Source organism: Gallus gallus, chromosome 3 (genome assembly GCF_016699485.2).
Source record: "Gallus gallus isolate bGalGal1 chromosome 3, bGalGal1.mat.broiler.GRCg7b, whole genome shotgun sequence".
NCBI lineage: Eukaryota > Metazoa > Chordata > Aves > Galliformes > Phasianidae > Gallus > Gallus gallus.
In genome coordinates this window covers 92,368,433-92,390,310 of record NC_052534.1, presented here as the reverse complement: position 1 = coordinate 92,390,310, position 21,878 = coordinate 92,368,433, and the positions used below count along the sequence as shown (strand labels likewise).

The 21,878-nt window shown below is 33.0% G+C and overlaps 1 protein-coding gene across 4 annotated transcripts in view; it reads right to left on the bottom strand.

Moving 5' to 3' along the window:
- The window catches only part of SNTG2 (syntrophin gamma 2), a 244,420-nt gene that overhangs the window by 32,124 nt on the left and 190,418 nt on the right, over positions 1-21,878 (bottom strand). For 3 of the 4 annotated variants that reach the window (XM_025148893.3, XM_025148894.2, XM_025148895.3), the window contains 3 exons: positions 18,760-18,876; positions 11,954-12,025; positions 7,348-7,590 (listed from right to left, as the gene is read on the bottom strand). In XM_025148893.3, coding sequence (XP_025004661.1) covers positions 7,348-7,590; positions 11,954-12,025; positions 18,760-18,876 — 432 coding nt within the window. The remainder of the gene's footprint in view (positions 1-7,347; positions 7,591-11,953; positions 12,026-18,759; positions 18,877-21,878) is intronic. The other variant, XM_025148890.3, reaches the window with a different exon arrangement.

Here is a 21,878-nt window from a genome sequence, read left to right as displayed (position 1 = left end):
TGAGAAGATGTTATAACTGTGCCTTAGTTTTAAGCACAGATACATACATATTCAGCAAAGATATGTTCAAGATACTGGTACTAAAAGAAAGATTTTTCTAAGAATTCAGATAATGTCTCTTTTCAATTTCAAATTAAGGTTCTACTGATTTTGGCAGAAGTAGTGCCAGCTCAGTTGTTAGTGTCTTAGAAAATAACAATGCATTCACATTTTAAATGGTGTCTTTCTCAGGACACTGTGATGCTTGAAACTTTTGCATTTAGGTCAGCTAGTACAATATGAACCACACTCAGTAAAATCACTGCCATACAATAGGTGGCCTAACTGAAATAAATATCTATGTTATCTAACTACTGGTAATAGACTAAGCTTCCTCATCTCTGTCAGTGAGCAATAGTTCTGTGGTTTTGAAGCATCTGTGTTTTGTTTCTTTGTTTTTTTTTCCCCAGAAGGAAAAAAGTTAGGACAATGAAATTAATGCTGCTTTCCTACTTAGAGATTGCCTCACAGATGTTTCCACATACCAGAAGCAGATTCTCAGTAATCAGGCTGGAATCATTCATCTTAGTGGAAATCTACTAGTGGACTTCAGCAAAGGTGCTGACTTGTTTTTTGAGACAGTTCTTTAATATAAATTAAACGATCTTTCTTTCCTAGTGATTGTAAATTTCTAAAATACTAATAATTTTGCAGTTGAGAGACAATTTTAATTAGAAGTACCTAAAACAGATACTACCAGTTCATTTCTGGAACAACTGAGCAATTCAATTATTTATTAGCAGAATATAATTAGGCTCTTAATCAATGATGCTTCAATAGGGATTTTGGTTTTCTACCATATTATTAAAAAAAACCAAAAACAAAAACAATAGGGGGGGTGAGGGGGAATAGAGAACACTCACTTTTGAAAGCAGAATGTAAAATTTCAAAATGCTAAAATCATATTCACCTATAAATTCAAACTTCCCTTAGAGTAACTTGCATTGTTTAATCCTCATTCAAGTCTATAATATCCTCTGGAAAGCAGCAATAAAATTATATTACACTACATCACTATTAACTAAATCTCTGTATTTATAGATAAGTAAAAATACATTGATATAAATATAAAGTCAAACTTTTAATATGGATCATTTGTAATTTTAAGAATGCCATTTTCAGAAATATTGGTGTAGCTACATGAAAATCCACATTTTATATTTATCATCTTTAAAATATAGAAGTAAAGATTTTCTTCAGCATCATAGTAAATCAGTAAATTATTATTGTAGAAAATGAAAAAGATTTACACAGTGTCTGAATTGCCAAATTATTAATAATTTTTATAAACATAGCAATCATTTTTACAAATATATTTACAACTGATGCATACAATTCTCAGCATTTTTCTTGGAGAATGTGGGTGTTTTTTTTTTTTCATTAGCATGAAAATGAATTTGAAATTAATAGTATTTCTAAAGATAAGCTAATTAAATAATTAAACTGGAATTGTAATAACCTTTCTGTACATAATGGAAACAATCTAAAGCTTAATTGTGTAATTAAACTGACCGCTTCTAGTTACAAGCTGATAACTAACTTCTAATGACCCTATGAATCTAACTTAATGTAACTGCTATCTATTATTTCACCTCGATTTAAAAAACGATATTTAGTTTGTTTGTTTCAGAAATGAGAATGAAGTTTCTTCTGAAAATAGTAGATAGTGGCACTTCCATTATTAAGGCCATTCCTATATATGTCTGCTTCATATCTGCTTTGTAATCAGAAAAAAAAAAAAAAAGTTAGCATTGCCAACTTCATTTAGCTTTTTATATATTATTCAGATCTCCTGTTTCACTCATCTTCTTAGTTTACCATGAGGAATTAACAGATTTGTAGGCAAAAAATGTCAATTATTGCTTATTCAGGTTGCCCGACTTCTGCTTCTGCTTTTTTTTTTTTTTTTTTTAATTTAGGTGAACTTGTCTTGCTTAATCTCAGATGATAATTTAGACCACCAATTCTCAAACACCGTTTAATTCCAAATATGCTCAGAAACAATCGGCATGCTTCTTTGACTGCAGACTTGCTAAGATATTCAAAATATTCTATGCATCTGAAAAAGTAGTTAGAAGAGCCAGATTAGTTGCAATACAGAGATGAGTGGAAAGATACCACATCACTGCTAGTGGGGACACAGGCTCTAAGATCCACTCTGATAACATCAAACTAGGGTTGGAACAAGATTAATTCAAAATGTCACTAGAGAATGACTAGAAAACACCTCTAGTGTATTGTGCCAGTGAGGAGTTCAGGGAAGTAAACTTTTTTCTTATGCTGTCTGGTTCCAAACACCACAAGCTTCCTTTACTTCAGTTTTCTCTAAATCCAAAACCTTCACTTATCAGATTTCTTCATTTCACATGATTAAACAGATTCAGATGGATCTGTTTAGAAGCTTCCTTGCAGCTTGGTCACTATACAGTGGCAATACAAGGACTACACATCACTGACCAGTGTGTTCCACCTTTCCTGTTCATAGTTGCTTGTTGAATGCTCATCTCTAACCATAAACTGCTTTATAAAGGTATTCAGCTAAAATATCATTTACCCTAGGAACAACAAACGATTAATGTAGAATCCAACTTGCAGCACAGGTGTGCCAAATGTGGTTCTGACCAGCAGACATTTTAAGAGATGGTCCTTCAGACCAACAATATTGTCATTGCTTCATCACAGAATAATGTACTACAGTATAATTATTAGAATCTCATTCAAATGGTGGTGCTTACAGACATTATTTTGAATAGAAACATTAACATCTTTATCGATGACATAGACAGTGGGATTGAGCATACCCTCAGCAAGTTTGTTGATGGCACCAAAATGAGGGGTGCAGTTGACACAAGAAAGCTAGTTCTTGTGAACCCTCTCAAAGGTTTTTTAACACAAATACACAGGTAAAATTTAGTAACAATATAAAACAAACAGCAAGTAGTTGGTAAGAATTAGAAAACTGCACATATTAGTTCCTCAACAAACACTTTTTGTTTCATGGAAAGCAACTTAGGTTAGAAATGACTTAAAAGCAATGAACTGATAAAATCAGTGACAAAGTAATACAAAGAAACTTTGAAAGATGAATAGAAGAGAGAGTATTAAAAAAGTACCTACAAGCAGAAACATAAACAGAAGCAGTACATTAAGCAAAAAGAGAAGCAGCTGAGGAAAGGATATTGTGTAAACAATTTCTTCAAAATAATTAGAGGATTTTTTTTTTCATTTGTTTTGCTTTGGTTTAACCATAAATAAAGTAGTTGTAGATTCATCATCCATAAGAATATACAGTAAATGGAGGAAAATGTTAAAGCACGGAAGAAGGAAGCTCGTGAACTAATGATACTGTAATACATGCCACTTTCATGCCTGTCATCTTTCATAACTGTGGAACACTGCTCATAATCACAGGTAAAAATAGAGACTGGCATAACAGACCAATATTGAAATGGAATTCATTGTTGCTTACAGAACAGAAAAATAATTGATTAATTGCATCTGTTTTAAGTGTTGCTACTTTTTACAATAATTTTACTCACGGAGTTTTAGTACTACAATAATTTTTGAAAGAAAACTGAAGGCTTCATGTAGGACACTCACAGAAATAAAACTCTGGGTTTGTATGCACAATTATTCCCAATAATCATTCTTGCATTTATCCAAGAACAAACATCTGACAGTGTTCTCCACTGCTGAGGATCATAGAATTATAGAATGGCTTGGGTTGAAAAGGACCGCAAAGGACCACAATGATCATCTAGTTTCAATCCCCCGGCTATTTGCAGAGTCGCCAACCACCACACCAGGCTGACTAGAGCCACATCCAGCCTGGCCTTGAATGCCTGCAGGGATGGGGCATCCACAACCTCCTTGGGCAACATGTTAGAGTGCATCAACACCCCTCTGTGTGAAAAACTTCCTCCTAATATCCCTTGTCTCAGTTTAAAACCATTCCCCCTTGTCCTATCCACCCTCGTAAACAGACGTACCCCCAAGCCCAGTTCCCTCAACCTTTCTTCATAAGAGAACAAGATGTCAGATCAGACAAGGAGGCTTGCTTGCTGGAATTTGTGAGAGATAACTGAATTTCTAGCTGTGATTAAGAAACTGTCACAATCTACCTTTATCCACTGCAAAGATGATTTTTATCACAAACCTCAGGAAAATACCTCTTAACAGTGCTTTTTCTGCCTTCTAACTCCTATTTCCCTACTTCTGCTGCATTTCTATTGCCCCCATCTATCCAAGTTATGCCATTACAAATTTTTTTTTTTCTAGGAAGAAAATACAGCTATCTCTAGCACAAGGATTTAAAAGAACTTCATCTGCTCTCATTGTTTGCAAATAGATTAATTTATTTATGATCACTTAATTTCACAGTTTTGTGGTAGGCTCCTGTTTTTATGTATTTGCAGCTTGAAATATGTCCTTAAGACAGCTGAAGAGGAAATGATGTTGTGAGGGGAATTTCTTCCTGCTTTATTGCATTCTTCCTATCATTTAAAACAGCTATTAAAAAATGTTTAAAATATCATATCTTTGAATATATCATAGAATATTAAGATTTCTTTTCATAAACTAAGGGCAGGTTAACCTCCGAAATACCATTTTTATGAAAGTATCAAAACCAAAGAACACGTACAGGATACAGTTAAAAACAGGTTTGCCAAAGACAAAATTCAAAAGGCCCTAAAAAGCTAATAGCATGAAGCCACATTTAAATAAGAATGGCTAGAATGACACAGTGATATTCGACTGCCACCATGAATCTTGCCCAATTATTTATGAATACAAATGAATTTCTTACTGCAATTATGGTCCTTATACAAAAGAAAGAATTTTTATGGACAATCTAACCTACAGGTTACAACAATTAATTTCCTGAATACTGAAATGTCAATTCTCTCTATGGCTGGGATCAATCTATGTAATGTTGATTTGCAGCTCATTCATGCTGCTCTTAATATCTATCTGAAAACCAGGACATGAAGAATTTATGTTTTGAAGGAAGAAAAAGAATAATGGAGTCAGAAAGATTTTCCACTGCTGGAGAGTAACCACACCACTTTATATTCTACTGACAATGAGATTTTCAGCAAACATGAATATATATACAACTGAGGAAGAAAATTAATATGAGAACACACACATGGAGACTTAAGCATTGTAATCATGAGTGCCTCTACTGGAGGTTTCAAATAGGTTAAACCATGGCTGGAATGAATATTAATGTATTTAGTAGCTATTGGTCTACCAGTTTGTTGGATTAAAATGACAAAAGGTCATTGCACAAGCAAACAAACATCTCTAAACGTTGAGACTGTTAGAATGCAATAGAATAAGTTTTGAGATTTAACAATAAACTCTTCAGAAATTGAATCAGTGACAGAATGAGTTAATCTCCAAACATATTGCACTTAATTTTAATGATATATTACCTGTTTTTATATGCACAATAAGTAGGGTAATTTATATGTTCAAAGAGATATATCATAATTATCTGAAGATTTCATGTAAGAAAATATTTTATGCATACTCAGCATTATGAATCCCTCCTTGATGCCCAGCAGCTTTTTCAGGAAGAATCCTTTCTTTTTTTTTCCTTTGAAGAACTGTATTCCTTTCAGAAGAGCAGAAGAGACAGCATCACCATAAAAAATCATTTTTGACAACCCGTCAGTCCAAAGAGACAATTAGAAGTGTTCTAAAACAGTGCTTGCAACTCTTTTTATGATCCCAGAGACCTGGAAATTTAGAAGACCTGATTCAACAACTGTGCTAGGAGTCCTGTTCCTTGAATGCTGTGCTAATGCAATGCTGGGATCCACTGCTCTTTCTTATGCAAACATCTTTAGTTTGTCTGGGTGCCTACCAATCAGCATATATCACTTTAGGGTGAGTGTAATCATTCCTGGGCTGTAGTGACCATGTTGTGTTCGAGGCCATGATCTCAAGGAACATGAGCTTGACAAAGAGTAGAGTCAAAACTCTTAAGGAGGGAGAATTTCCAGCTTAAGGAATTCTTATTTAAGGAATTATTGGATGAGATACTTTGGAAAACTGTACTTAGGGACATAGGAATGGAGTAGCACTGGCAGCTCTTTAAGAAAACCCTCTGAGAGCACAAGAACTCTCCATCTTCCAGCATAAGAGGCAGAAAAGAGCAGAAAGGGCTGAGTTCTTTGCCTCAATCTTCATTGGCTATCACGCTTTCCACACCTCTCACATTTAAACCTCTAGGTGGGGTTCAGAGGAAGAAAATCCCTCTCAAGAGCACATAAAGTTAGAGACAGCCTCATGAGACTGAATGTGTACAAGTCTGTTGGGGCTGGCTACATGTTAGTAGGAAATTCTTTACTCAGAGAGTGGTGAGGCACTGGAATAGGCTGCCCAGAGAAGCTGCAGATACCCTATCCCTGGAAGTGTTCAAGGCTAGGTTGGATGGGGCCCTGAGCAGCCTGATCTAGTGGGTGGCAACCCTACCCATGACAAGGCATTAGGAATTGGATGTTCTTTAAGGTCCTTTTCAACTTAACATATGATTCTGTGTTTCTTATCTCGTTGATCTAACCTCACTGATTCTAATGGAAGCATAGTCAGCACTGTGTAAATAGACACACAGTTATGCAGCTATACCAGCTACATTAATGTTAAACATCAAACTATCTAACGAGGAATGCACACTCAGGTCTAAAAAGAAATTGGGCTTAGAGAATTGTACTAGGCAGTAAAAAGTGATAATCCACTGTGTTATTTGATGAATTTAAGAATTAATGTGACTAACTTTCCTCTTTTACCGATTCTTCAAATTTTTCCAGTGTTAACAAATTCAGCCCTAATTTTCATAAAAGCAAACAATTTATATTTTTAAAATAGAACCACAATATAAGGCAACAAATTTTAAATTCCATTTAGGCAAGTAGAAATAAGATTTATGGAAGAAAATGTTTAAAGTAGTCTAAAGAACCTCCAAAAAAAAAAAAAAAAAACCTGTATTTCAGTAGTAAAATGTATTAGTTTCCAGTTTTTTGTAATCAAGGTGAACTCATACACTTGAAAATTCTAATTTCCAAACATTATATACTCACAGATTGTTATTACATGGGCATGGATAGATAAATATTGCTCTCATGAAGCTTTCAGAACCCTTCTTAAATTAAATGCATTAAAATGTATTCAGATCCTCATTAATGGAGCTCATCAATCTCATGCAATTATTGAACATATATATTATCTAAATATATTTTATACCTATTTTTCTGAAAAAAAAAAAAAAAGGTTCCAGGATTTAAATTATTCATTACTTACCCCAGTTCTTTGAACTTCCAAGAAAATTGCTCTTTGAAATGATTTCTCCCAAACTGCCAACTCGCTGCCCAGCTCTACATTGAAACAATGACTTTTGCCATGTCCAACCATAACACTGAAACAATATGGCCTGTGGTCTTCAAAATCGAAGTCCTGATGAATACCAAAATACAAGTTTGCTTGTAGCCAGCAATCATCAGCAAGCCAGAGCTGAAAGATATGTTTCAGTATGTGATTCTTCATCTAGTAAAACAGTTAAAGCAACATTGTCTTTTGTAAGTAGTGGGTACTTAGATATGTTATTAAATTAATAATAATCTTGAAGAAACATTATGACAATTAAGCAATATTTGCAAAATTCTTTCACTGGTTCTAATTCACTTAACCTTGTATCATGTAATCAAAGCTCCTTCAGTAGTTCAAAATTACTGTCAAACTTATCTAAGCAACACATACACAATTTAAAAGCAGTTTGTACAATATACTGTTTACAGTGAGAAGGAATGAAATTTCTTAATTGTTTCAATACACTTCAAGAGCTGTCTATAAGTCTTACAGATGAATGTAACTACTGCAGCCAGGAATGTGGTACTCTACCAAGCACACAAGGGATCATTCAGGAAATGAGGTGAGCTTTCAAATATCACCTAACAGCTTCCAGTGCAACTCTGCTACTATGGGAGTGAAATAGGATCCTGCCATCATCTTCAGGATGAAGAAGATGAGAAATTTCACATCAGTCTTTCATCATAACAAATATCACTGTAAAAGAAAGCTATGTAACTGAAAACAAAATTCACATGAAACTTCTCAAATATTTCAAGTGACTATCATAGAGAAAAACAAAACTAAATGAAAAGCTTTTACAGTTGAGTATTTTCAATGACTGTTTTTTCATATATATATTTATATATTTTAATTTGCATTTATAAGGGCCTTTTCCCATCTCCACTTCTCTCTAATGACATGGAGCAGAAAAGATTGAAAAACCATGGAAGAATTTACAAATGAAATCTTATTTCTCATCTTGTAAAATCACTTGCAATCAGAATTTTATTTCTCTAGCACTCCACGTCAAGTTTGGGAGAGCTGACTCAGGTTAAGCAGATCTGAGGTAAAAGCAGTAATGTTGGAGTGGAATAGCTGGCTTTGAAAAGATCAGAATGTAACTCTGTATTGGCACCTAAGTCCTAGAATCTCATAGTCAAAGATGCTTTAGATTTCAAATTTATTTTTCCAAAGGTTTTAATAGTATATCTTAGTCTACCAGAGCTTGGAAATTCCATGCACATAAAAACAAGCAAACAACTGGGATTTGAGCATCCAAATGTCACCTAAAATACTTTGGTATACGTAAGACAAATGTTTAAAAGTACAGGGTCTTGCATCCTTTCTGTTGTAGATGCACAAACAACCAACTTCACAGGACAGCAGTGAAGACCCACTTTTAGTAGGAAAAAATAGAGAAAACAAATGATTCAGCAGTACGATCTTCCCTGTGTACTGCTCTCGTATTCATAAACAGGATCAAAATAACTCATACGGGAACTGAAAATTTTTGTGTTGGTGAATTACGGAATATCATTAATCTGGCATATCTAAATTTATCCAATTTACCTGCCTAATCTGTTAAATTATGGATATTTGAGGGGATACCTCAGAGGCAATACATAATTGTACCAGGGTACATAAGACTTTGTTGTCAAAAAAAGGCACTACAGCTAGCATAGGAGAGAACAGCCTTTAAGCAGTTCAAAGCTACTTTCTGATGCTCCTTTGCACTGGTAAAAAGGAAACTGAATAAAGTGCATGTCATCTTGTGTTCAGTACCCATGGAGTAGCAGGTAATAAATCTATATCTACTTCAATACTCAGTAGTACTCATCGTGGCTGTTAGATGAATATATTTTTGTTTTATATTTTTATATTTAGAAATGCGATATGTGAAATACTATGCAATAAAAGAAAATCAATTTTTTTTTTGACAGGTTATTTTTAAAAATACATCTATTGTTATATACTATTTTTCATTAATAGTTCCAGTAAATACAAAGTATGAAGCAAATTCAGGAGGAAATACATGAGATAAATGGGATCACATTTTCAGTCACCTGGTTGTTACTGTTAAATGTTCATGTATATGAATTTTAATTCACATATTTGCATTATCTATGTGAATTAAAGTATGTACTTATATGTATGTATACACACATAATCCTAAAATACAGCAGAAGTTTGCTTGTAAGATGCCCTTCCCATTTTGGATGCTTATTTTCAATTTTTAACTCTTATTGCTTAATGAACATAGGTGAGACGCTTACAGTTGAGTAACAAGTGCACCTTCCCTTAAAAATAGAAAAGCACTCTCCATCATGGCTTTGCAGTAGTTCTAACCAGCTCCTGAAAATCCTTAAAAACGCTCTCCCAATCTGTATTTTTTTTACAACATAAACTCCACCTTTCAGTCTATAACATAGAAACTCTAATCTCTTAAGATTTTTTCCATCTTTCTGGATTTGTTCACTTTGCCTCATCATCGTTTATATCAAAGAATCAACAGAAAAGAGGTTAAAGTGCTGAATTTGAGCTTTTGCACTTTACTTAATGTATTCATGAAGACTAGCAATTAAGCATTAATTTATTAAAATGTCAAGAACATTAAAGAGTTGAATCTTTGGTAGTTTACTTCCCATTTCCTTTTCTTAATGAAAAAGTATCACAGAATGTGATTTAAGGATAAGCTATCCTTGAAATTACCAGAATATTAAAAAAGGAGTGGCTTTCACACAAGTAGCAACTCTTCAAGGAGAAAAATGCAGAAGCAAAACTCATAGCAGTGAAAAACCTTTTCAAAAAGCACTAGTATTTGTTTGTTGTTGCCCAAATTATCTATCTGGAAAATGTAAATTTTAAGAAAATCTAATAAGACAGAATCAAAAATCAGGGCCAGATTCTCTGCTCTTTGGTGCTGTCTCAAGTGATGGTCAGGATCTGTCCACGCATGCCCATGATCAGTCATGGTTGCATTAAGCTAATGCTACTTCCACAAAAGCAGCACTGAGCTCCTGGCTGAGTGCCTGTGCTCTGGAGCTCAGCTCTGGTCTGGGACTCCTGGAGTGTCAAGCTCTTGGTAAAGCACTGGCCAAGAGCCTTCCCTCACTTCTGTCAGGAAAAGGAATTATCTCCTTCTGCTCAGTGAAAGAAGGCTTACAACAGTATAAAAACAGATACTGATGGGCTGGAACTGTCAAATTTTCACGTACAGCTGCAAAACTGGCATCTGACATCAGGCTCTTTTACCAGCCAGTTAATGGAGCTGACACCACTCTAAAATGCAGATGTCAGTGCAAGGTTGAGAGCTTTTCTTTTCTTTTCTTTTTTTTTTTTTTTTTGTCTGTGCACTCCTTAGTCTGTTGTTTGTAACTTCATCATGTTTATAATTTATTTATTTTTAAATTACAACCCTCAAAATTGATGTAGAAAATATAACACTGCTGTGGAAAGTCAGTCTGGGACAAGCGGTTTGAGCAGCCAGGACATGGAAACTCTGTCACCCCATTCTCCAAACAATTTGGTCATTTAGTGCAGTGTGTAAGAACACCCTTTGTGCTGTACAGGGGTAAATGTTATTGTCAGGTCTTTCCTACTGTACACAGTCCCAATTAACTGTGTTGTGACAGAAAAGCATCCACAAGAAGTACTCCCTTAACTAAGCACTTCTCCTTTTTGTAGCACTTGCTAAACCAGAATCTGTATCAGTAACATGGCAACATTCCTTCTCCACAACATAAGTACACATTCAAAGGAGGAACATCAGAGGGAAGGACAGCAGCTGGTGAGAACTAGAGCTTGTTTGGAATTTTTCACTGAAACAACACCTCATGGGAAAGGATTTTCTTTTTTATTCCTTGAGAAAGTTTTCAAATTTACTTTCTTAGGAATATCTAAGCTCTTTTCGATTAGCTGGTATAGAACTATATTAACCTATCTGATGCAACTACTTAGAAAATATCTTTTGTAAGTCAATTATTTAAACAGACCAATAGGGTTTGCTCTAAATCCTTGCTACAAGCTAAACAGAAATACAACATTATTTCTAGATGGTGGAAAAAATTAAGAAATTTATGGTACACAAATGGACATCGTTGCCCCTTTTACAGTAAAAACAACTATGATGTTATCAAATTATAAGTGATCTAAGAAGGGCAGAATTTTATACTTATTACTCAAATAAAAGCACCTTAATGTAGAAAACATTCTTCATTACATTCACTTTAAAATCTAAGCTACTAGGAAAATAACATTATCCGGTTTCATTATGATTAGCTGATTGTCTAATCAGTAATTCACGTCTGATTCTCACATGGAAAAAAATACTCTTCAGTTTGGGAGAACTTAAGGAACTTGCTCACTTGGAGCTTAATCCATTTTCCAGATTCTATTATATTTTATACTATTAACAGTCATTGCAAAAGGGTTTTACTACAACAAATAAGCTACTTGAATGTCAGCTACCTCTAACTGAGATTAAACTGATCTCAACATCAACTGGAAGAGGCAAGCTTTCTTTACTAAATAATGTAATTGTAATTGTTTGGAAACCTACCTTGTGAATTTTAAATAGAACCTCACAGAGGTTATACATTTTTTCAGCTCGTACCCAGTCTAGTGTGCTTACCTATAATATCAAAATACAATATTAAGAACAAATTCCTCTTCATTCTACAATCATTTAAAGATGAAGAAAATACATAGATTTCACCAATCATTATTCTATCAGATGCTTTAAATATAAGCAAATGTTAACTACATTTAATATCTAGCATTTAGAAAAGACTGTAAAATAGCATTTAGTTTCTTCCAGAAACAATATCTACATGAGTCTTATTATAATTAAAAAGTATTATATAATTACAGATATTTCTTTTCCATTATCACTACAGCATGATGAAAACCTCATTGTAATCTCTGTGGTGAGGTACATAATAATATTTATTTTTCACCGTGCTAACATACAGAACCTTCTCAAACACATAGCTATTCAGCTGCATATATCAATTTAATAAAAACCTTAGCATCAACAGACCAAGATGTGTTCCTAAATCCAGGTTGAGTTGACATACAGTAGGGCACCATTATCTTAATATTTATATTAAAAACTGAAAAGGCTTATGTGCCTACAAAATTTGAAATTAAAAAGCTTGTCAGCTGCACACATAACAATGAATACTAATAACTGGATTTTGTTTCATTTTGGCTTTGTTACTTTATCTTGTTCACATTACCAGCTATTCAAATTTGACAGCTGGAATGATAGGTGAAGACTTTTTCCTTAAGACTAGCTCATGGCATACTGTACTAATCTATTTTCTATTAAAAACAGATTCTAGCCTAGATAGCATAAAGAAAAGAGAACCTATGTATGAAAAATACCAGGGAAATACATATTGTTTTGATTACATACTTTAAAGCAAAATTCTAACTCTTTGTGAATTAATAGGAATATCTGCATAGATTTATAAAATCAGGAAACTGAACTCTGAAGCTTTTAGCTTTACTGCTTGGTTTGTTTCCCTTGTCTCACTTTCCAAAGGAAGACAGCAGATCAACTCTGTCAAAGTATTAGCTATAAAAAATTTGGCTACAAATCATCTGGGTTCTATGGATAGAAGTTAATCAGGAAAGAATGGTGAAATTCTTTACCTGATTATTTCTCTCAGTATACATAATAGCACGAATTTCATCTATAGTACACAAATCTTGCTCCTGTTGTTTCATAGGAACACGATTCATGTTTATATTTTTACTTTCAATTGGATATCATCATCTTCATGGACCACAAACCACAAAGATTCAGAAAACTTGAGTGGTAATAAAATGATGATAATCCACATTACAACAACAGCGAAGACAATTGTTGTCACTTCTACTGGTTATCAAACTGTATTTCACTGAGAGCTGTTGGAAGACTAAGGTAAACTTGGTGATAGTTTCTGTCTAATCTTATATGCTTCTGCTTTTTTACATTAGTCCTCTTTTGTATGTGTTTCAAAGCACTGTTTCAGAATTTACTTGAATTCTGAAGATGGCAATTATCTCACCTAAATTTAGACATTAGTGATATCTAACTTGCTTGTTAATGAAATCTTAAAAAAAAAAAAAATCAAATTCTTAAAAAAAATATTTAATTTCTGTCTACTTAGAAAGAAGAAAACAAAAACAGTGGTTTCTTCAAGCTCTCACAGCCCCTTTTCCATAAGACTGATGAACAGACCTTGGAAACTCTTTTTATCTTCAGTCATTGAAAGAATAAGTTTATAACAAATTTATAGTAGATCTTTAACTTCTAGATGATTGGATTTAGATGAGATGAATCATGTACTGCAAAAGGAACTGAAGACCTCTACAAAAGAAAGTTCTTATTTTCAGGATATAAAGGGACTCATACTTTTGGGTTCTTAATGTGAAACTTTTTATATTTTAGTAGTCAAGAGAGTAAAATATGCAAAAGTACACTACATACTTTCTCATTCTGTTATATAATGAACAATTTCTCATTACAAATTAAATTTCAAACCGCTGCTTAACAATAACTTTCAAAGTATTCAATAATACCTAAAGGAAATTTGTCAGATTTAAGTCTAATGGTAATTGTCTTAGAAAATTAATTTAAAGCATTTTTAGGTATTATACTCGTCATCTCATCACTTCATAAGATGTAGGATTTTTTAGTCATACATCACTGATTTTTATTTTTCCATTAATCTCTTTCTTCACGTAAGATCTATTCAATATTTTATTTCAGTTTTGTTTTTTGATTTTTGCTGAGAGTAATGATCACAATAGATTAGAAGCAATTGGAATTGAGGAACTATAAAGCTAATTCAAAAATAAACATTATACTTTTAAATATGTTCATTTACAGCAAGTACTGTACACCTTTTCTTGATTCTTACCACACGGAAATATTTTTTAGTTTGACAGTGGTTGGCAATCCTGCCCATGACATGGGGGTGAGAGAACTAGGTGATCTCTGAGGTCTGTTCCAACCCAAGTCATTCTATGATTCTATGATAAACAGAATAAACTTTGGCCTATTACTGATGACCCTCAAAGGGGATCTTCATGCTTCTTACAAAATAAGGTTTACAACCTAAAATACTGGCTAGTTCACTATTTGATCTGCTGTTTATGAAACATAATTTAGTGACATGTTCTATAACCAAAAACAGGTGAGATATGACTTACATCTGCTTCTATTTTTTTGTTTCAATTCCTGTAGGTTAATTTAAATTGTTGTAATTCTTTTCTGCTACTAATGATGGGAAATGATGACACTGCTGGGCTATTAAATTCTTTCTGAATACTTCAGTCTTCTCCTCAATACCTTTGAATCTCTTTCATCTTTTGACTCCCTGTAACCTCTTATGACATTTTCAGCAGAGATAGCTAGTAATCACAGATCATAACCAGCACGTGTATAAGCCAAGATTTTCTTTTTCTGTGTATATCAGAGAAAGACCATCATACCTAAAGCCAAGTGAAACAGTTTGAATAGCATGGTGTGCAAGGTCACCAGTAGAACAAAAATGACACGAGGAATCTTACGGAATGGAAACATAACACAAAGGGATACTGGAACCCAAAGAGACAGCTGACATTACTATAATTTCCACTTTAGAACCACTGTAGCATGCTTAAGTTTAAAATGTTGTTGTTCATGGCTGCACATGATCACAAATGATTATATAATTCTAGTCAACTAGAAAATCTGGAAATAATCAGAACACTCAGAGGACCAGAGAGATAATAAACATGAACAAAGATACAAAAACAGGAAACTGAAGTTAAAATTTTAAGTCCATGAGAGACTGAAATAAACACAATAAACAATAACACTTACAATAAAAAGTTACAAAAATGCTAAGTATTCAATTAAGTACTATTTAGTGCGAGTTGCTTCTAAGTGCCTCATGTTTTCTAAACAAGCACTACAATGGGTTTAAGAAACTACACTAAGCTATTCAAATCTTCTAGTTTTAATTAGTTAAACCAAGTAATCTAGTCAAATATTCCAAATATACTTAGTTTTAGATGTACGTGTAATATTTTCTTTCCTTAAAAAACAGTTATAATTTAAAATAGGATAGAGAAAAAAAAAAGTTAAATGCATATTCCACATACAGAGAGTAAACAGCAAACTGGAGGAACACTTATTACCTAAAAAAATTCAGTAATGAAACCAGTCACAAAAGATTTGCTTGCATATTCATACATCAGCACTAAGGATTATACATACAATGTGTATGGGAAATAACGGGCTGCATTTAAAAGAGTATCACTTTTCAAAAGCATCCAATCCACCCAGAAGTAACAAAATTGTAGAGATAAAAGATGAAATACTTCTGGGTTGATGGTAGTTTATTTCACTGCTTTCTTTTACAATGAGAAAAAATGATCCAAGTAAAATTCTTAAAAATTACAAAGAGATCTAGAAAAATATATATATACATGAAGAAATGGTCTTGAGATGAACTGTGATATAGCAGTGTAAGATGCCTAAAGATGTCTAAACCAACCAAAACTAGATGCTACAGAACATACACTAAATAGCAGACAGATCCTAGCTATGAAGTGAAGAAAAAAATAAGGGTTAGAAAGTTAACCAGAGGCATCCATAGTCAAATCTATGCCCCACAGATCATTACCACTTGTTTCTTGTTATTTCACATTGGCATTATATACAGTGTGCATTTACAAGTATTTGGAAATGACATAGCAATTCTCTCACATACAAAACGCTGCTAAATTATGAATGATTCTCTGCAATGTTTTTCAAAGATGAAACACAGATAAAATACAGTACATTAGTTTAATAACTTTTTTTGTTTTTCCTGTTACTGTCAGGCTACTGTTGCGTTTATTCTTTTTCCAAAAACTATCAGCAGGATATTCAGTGATTGCCCAGTTGTCAAATTTCAGTGCTATTTAACCACAGTGAAAAAGACAGTTTTGTAATTAAGGGCAACACAATTCTAAAGGAATGGCTATTTTAAGACTCAAATTTTAAACACAATACTGAATCATAAGTAAGACATAAAAAATCAATCAGTTCAGTCTTCCGATACATTTATCACATATTCATAAGAACAAATAATTTTTGTTTTGTGGAAATTTTTGATCACATTAAAAAAAGAATTATTTTAAGTGACAATTTTGAATGATGCCCCAATTTTTTCCAGGATATAAATTCAGAACCTTTTCAAGATCTGAAATTGGCAGAAATTTATCAGTTTTTTTAGAATGTATTAAAATACTACTTGTATATTAGCACTTCCAAAAGAATAATTTCTATTTGAGCCATGGTACTTTTCATATGTGCAGTTTTCAGAAGTGTGTCATATTTCAATTATAGAAATTTGTAAATTAACTCTCCAAGTTTTAAAAATACAGTTAGATGATCCACTTTAGAGGTGCATAAAAAACATTCTCTCATAAGCATCATTTTCTTGATATTTATTTTTATTATGATGCTTCCATATTTTTAGAAGAACCATCTGAGATACTGTTGAAACAGGCTATAAATAGAATATTACATTTCATAGATTCTTTCATATTACAGAATTGACATTTGGTCTACACTTCTCTTGATTTTTGTGCAGGGATAACCATATGTTTCTCATTCTTAAGAAAGTTAGCAGCTGTATTTCCACCCATGATCCTCTACACAAGAAGAAAAAGAGTAAAAATTATACCAGGTCCTTTCATAACCAGTCGAAAAGTTATGAGTAAGGGCATTACAACTAAAGATAACTATACGATTTGCACATCATCTACTCTGCATACACTACAGTGATTCACTACATTGATTCAGCACACAAATAGCAATACAATCAGAGAAACATCTCTGAAATGAAACATAATCAGAAACTCTTATCTTGTAAAGATCAGACAAGTTAAAATATTTTATTTTTGTGACAGAACAATCCCATATATAATCTTTCATTCATAATAATAATGAAAAAGCAAAACTCTGTAGAAGAAATGATAAGAGCAGTACCATTAAATATCTCTAAAAATAGTGAAGCAGCTCTCTGCATTGTTTTGTTTGGAAATCTATGTTTCCAGCTACTAAGCTGGGATGTGTTAGAGAACTGGTGTCTGGGTGGAGTATTGGCTGGCAGCTTCTTTGGTGGTGGGAACTCAACACGGGGTTTGGCAGGGAAGGGTCCCTCCTGCCAGGGTCCATCCCACCACACTTGAATGGATTGACCTCAGCTTAGTATCCATTTGGCTTATCACCCACTAACCCCCACCTAAGGAAGGAGTAGGTAAAGCAAAATCAAGAAAGCTCATAGGTAAAGACACTTCAGTAAATGATGGAAAGAGGGAAAAAACAAGTGTTAAAAAAAAAAAAAAAAAGCAATCACACTCCAGTTCTCCATAAGTAGACAAGTGCTAAGCAAATATCCAAGGAATATGTGCTTTTTTTTTTTTTAATGACAAGAGACAAAAAACCCTGTCTATTGTTTTCTCATTTCATATTTGTTTAAGGTTTTGTGTGGTTTTTGCACTTTAATTGGATTGTAGAAATCAAATGGAAATTCTTTCACTGACGTAACATATGGGCAAATAATAAAGAAATAAAGAATAGAACCCCACAACTTTTCCTAAGATGTGCTTTTGCATTTTAAAAAGAATACTATTACTTGACCATTAAATAGAAAAAGAGGACTGAAGTTAATAGAAATACCTGGATTTAGACCTTCAGTCAAGAGAAAATGTTACTGATAATTTCAGCCTATAAGGTTGAAGAGTACATACTTAGGTAAGGTAAATTAGATATCACAGTAGTACACGATGAGATTTTAATTGGAACAGCTGAAGAAAATGGAAACTGAATCACCTTCGGAGCAATAACATAATAAAACTATTTAATTGAAACTGCATTCTAGTTTCACATATTGTTATTTTGATTTGTTTAAAGCAATGGCACTCTGGAAGGAAAAGATCAAAAACACCATGTGAAAAGTAACAGATCAATCCCTTGCCTGTATACAAAATCCAGATTCATCTACTGTTAGTATGGATGTATCTTCTCTTTAAGAAAAGAGTGACTAGTGACTCATTACACCTATGAAAACTGAAGAAAAGTTTAATTAAAAATGTTGGCTGTAACTAGCTGAAGAAAAATGTGAATTTAAAACCTTTAAAAAGTAAAACCACTACATTTCCTATTGGGAATTCTTTGAGCTACCCAGCCATGGTATCATTTTCAGAAGATATTGAAAGAGGTTAAGTAGCTAAAGCTATGAAAAAAGCTAAAGTAACGAAAAGTAAACTCAGACAATAACAATCAGGTTTCCATTTACAATGGAACTGTAGTAAAACATACTATATATATTTTTTTACCGGTGGAGTACTGAAAATGTAGAAGGATGAACCCTTCAGTGCCAGAAACTTGAATTTGTAGAGCTGAGATGAATCAGTTCCTTCAAGTCTCTCATGTACCCATCCCATATGAACAACCTGTAAAAGAAAATAATTGAAGATCAAGATCTATGTTTTTCAGTTATATATCTGAATAGGTTAAATCTTTCTACAAGGAAAAGTGATCATCTTAATGAGGACGTATCATTTTCTTCATGCTTTCCTTCCTATCACTACCATGCTCTTGAACCCCTTAATCATGTCAGAAAGTCAAATTGGGTCAAAAGCCCTCAAAGAAGCTTAATATTTATAGTACAAGTTGTCCGAACCTTGCTCCTATCCCAGGCAGTGAAATTAATAGATCTGTATGTACTGTTTGTCTACATCAACTAAAGAGAAAAGGTGGATTTCATAGAAAAAAAAATGAAAAAAATCATAAAATCAAGTGTTCCAAGACAGTGAATCTGTCTACATTGTAAGGTTCCATAAATAATTACCATTTTAGAAATCACCGTATGTGTTTCACTTGAGCCAGCAGAAACCGAAGTTGTACTGAAATAGTCCAGCCAGAAGTTTATAAACCTACTTATAGTGCAGTCAAAACTGGGAAATACTAGAATTTCAGTTCCCTTAAGCCTATAAAGAAATAAATCTGAGTAAGACACTAGAGTTATCTGAAATCTAATAACTTTCTGTATGCTTATGTTTGTCATTGTTAACAAAGGGTCTCTGTCTCACTAATTGTCTTACAATGTTTATATACATTTTATCTCATGACGGTGATTTATGTTCTGCTGGAATTAAATGTCAACTTCATCAGTTACAGAAGTTTTCTCTAACAGTATTACAATATGGTTCTTTAACTTTCAGATAGATTAATCTTAAGAAAACATAAAATTAAGTAGGAGCACAGCATTCCTTTCTGAGGGAAATGCAAATTTCTGAAGGAATAATGCCATACTGTGGCATTAGAATATTATCAATGCAGTTTCTCACCAAAAAATAATAACCAAAATGTACACAATATGAAACCTGAAGTGTTTAAGAGGAGCATATTACCCTTGAGACAGGTGACCCTAGAATAATCTACCAACCTGAATATTTAGCCATTGCTGGAAATTTTTCTCATTTACATTTAAGGATACACTTATGAAAAATACTGAGTAACACAGGCAAGGAAATGTCATAACACTTGTGAGTATTCTGAGTCTACAGAATACTGCTGGAAGTCAGTGGAAATAAAGACTGAAAAAACTATTCATTAAATCGCATGAAAGCCTCAGCATTTGTTCTACGGATACATTTTGTAAAACAAAAACAAAACCAACAAAATACAATGACTCCAAAGATCTCAAAAATGCTTTTTTATTGAAAACTTGGTGTGCGTATATGTAGCTACTGCTATTAGAGCAAAAAAAGTAGGAAAAAAAAGATAAGGAACAGTTAACAGTATAGAAGTAGATTAACAGTTTTGTATCATGAAGATTTCACAATTTTTTCTAGGTTTTTTTTTTTTAAATATGAAACTAATAGTTTTTAGCTATCAAATTGTTTAGGAATAATAATATAAATCAATATGATGAGCAAGACTCTCCTTCCACGATACTCTTCTACTGAGCTCTAATGTTATTGTTCTAAAAAGTTCTAGGAAAAAACAAAATAAATACAATAGTCTTCAATTCTCACTTTGCTATTGTGTAAATCCAATAACTCTCATCAAAACATTGCATCTGTACTAGTCAGTAAAGGTTTAGTAGCAATAAAGGTTTGATAACAAAATGTTCAGACACTTTAACATTTTAACAAAATATGCCACAGTATCACTGATAAATCACTCCAAACAATAAGAAATACTGCTTTTATCAGCATGATAATATGAAATAATCCAGAGAAAAAAAAAACAATTATGTCCAAATCACAGGATCTGAACAGTATGGTATGCTCCTTTTCAGCTTGATTCCTCTAGTTGACAGAAACCAAAACTTCACCTGTAAGCATTGGTCTTAAGTACCAACCATAATGCAAAAGTCAACCATAGCCTTCTTTTGACTTTCTTACACTTAGAGAAAGAGTATTGAATTTCTCTAACTTGAAGTAAAAGATTTCTTAGCAATGAACATGTTCCTTTTGCCAAAATTTTCCATCTGTGAAATGGGGATAATACCCTTTACTTATTTTATAGAATTTGTATGAAGACTCTGTCACTCTTGTATTCTTATCTATGACTGCAAGACATGGTAGCAGTGCCAAACATTATAGTTCTGATTTAGTGTAGCACTTAATCTTTTATGTAATTCTCTTGAGAATGTATTTAGCTACCAACACAGACTGCATTTTTTGATTAGCTGCACACATACTTTTCGGCATGTATTCTAAGCTTTTTGCTGAAATGGAACTGTATTATTATTTTTATTTGTATCATTATTTTTATTTGAGTCACACAATACTGTGATCAGTCTTACTGCAATAGATCAGAATCAGCTTTAAAGTTGATTCTTCACATCAGAAAGAGGTAATTTTTTTAACTACTAACATCCATAAAGTGAATGTTAAGCTGTCCCAAGGGTCGCTTGTAGAATCTCTTTCAACCTCAGACAAAAATGAATAATACAATAAAAAAATACAGTAATACATCCTCTGGATTAGATTTTGGGGTAATGTCTTTTTGAGGGAATGGTTCACTGAACTATTACAACATTCTAATGCTGTATTTAACTTCTCATTCATCTGAATTCTTATGAAAAAATACATCAATATAGAATAAGGTCACCTATTACTTCTTCAAAAGCTAAACAGTAATACTTCAGTTACATTTCAAATACATTGCTCTCTATTTTAGTCTGCTTAATGGAAACTTACAAAGCTTCAGTTTCAGGAAGAACTTATATAAAAATAATAATAATAAAAAACCAACAGCAAACAATATATGATCAAAGCAAATGTAATACTAGAACCATTAAAAACATTGAGACCTTTTTTATTTCTGAATTTCATTATCATTTCCAAAAAATATCAGAAAATGATCAACAGTTCTTTAGTCTTTATTTTCTTAGAAACCTATAATGAGCTTTACATTGTCCACATAGCTTGTGGAAGAAGGA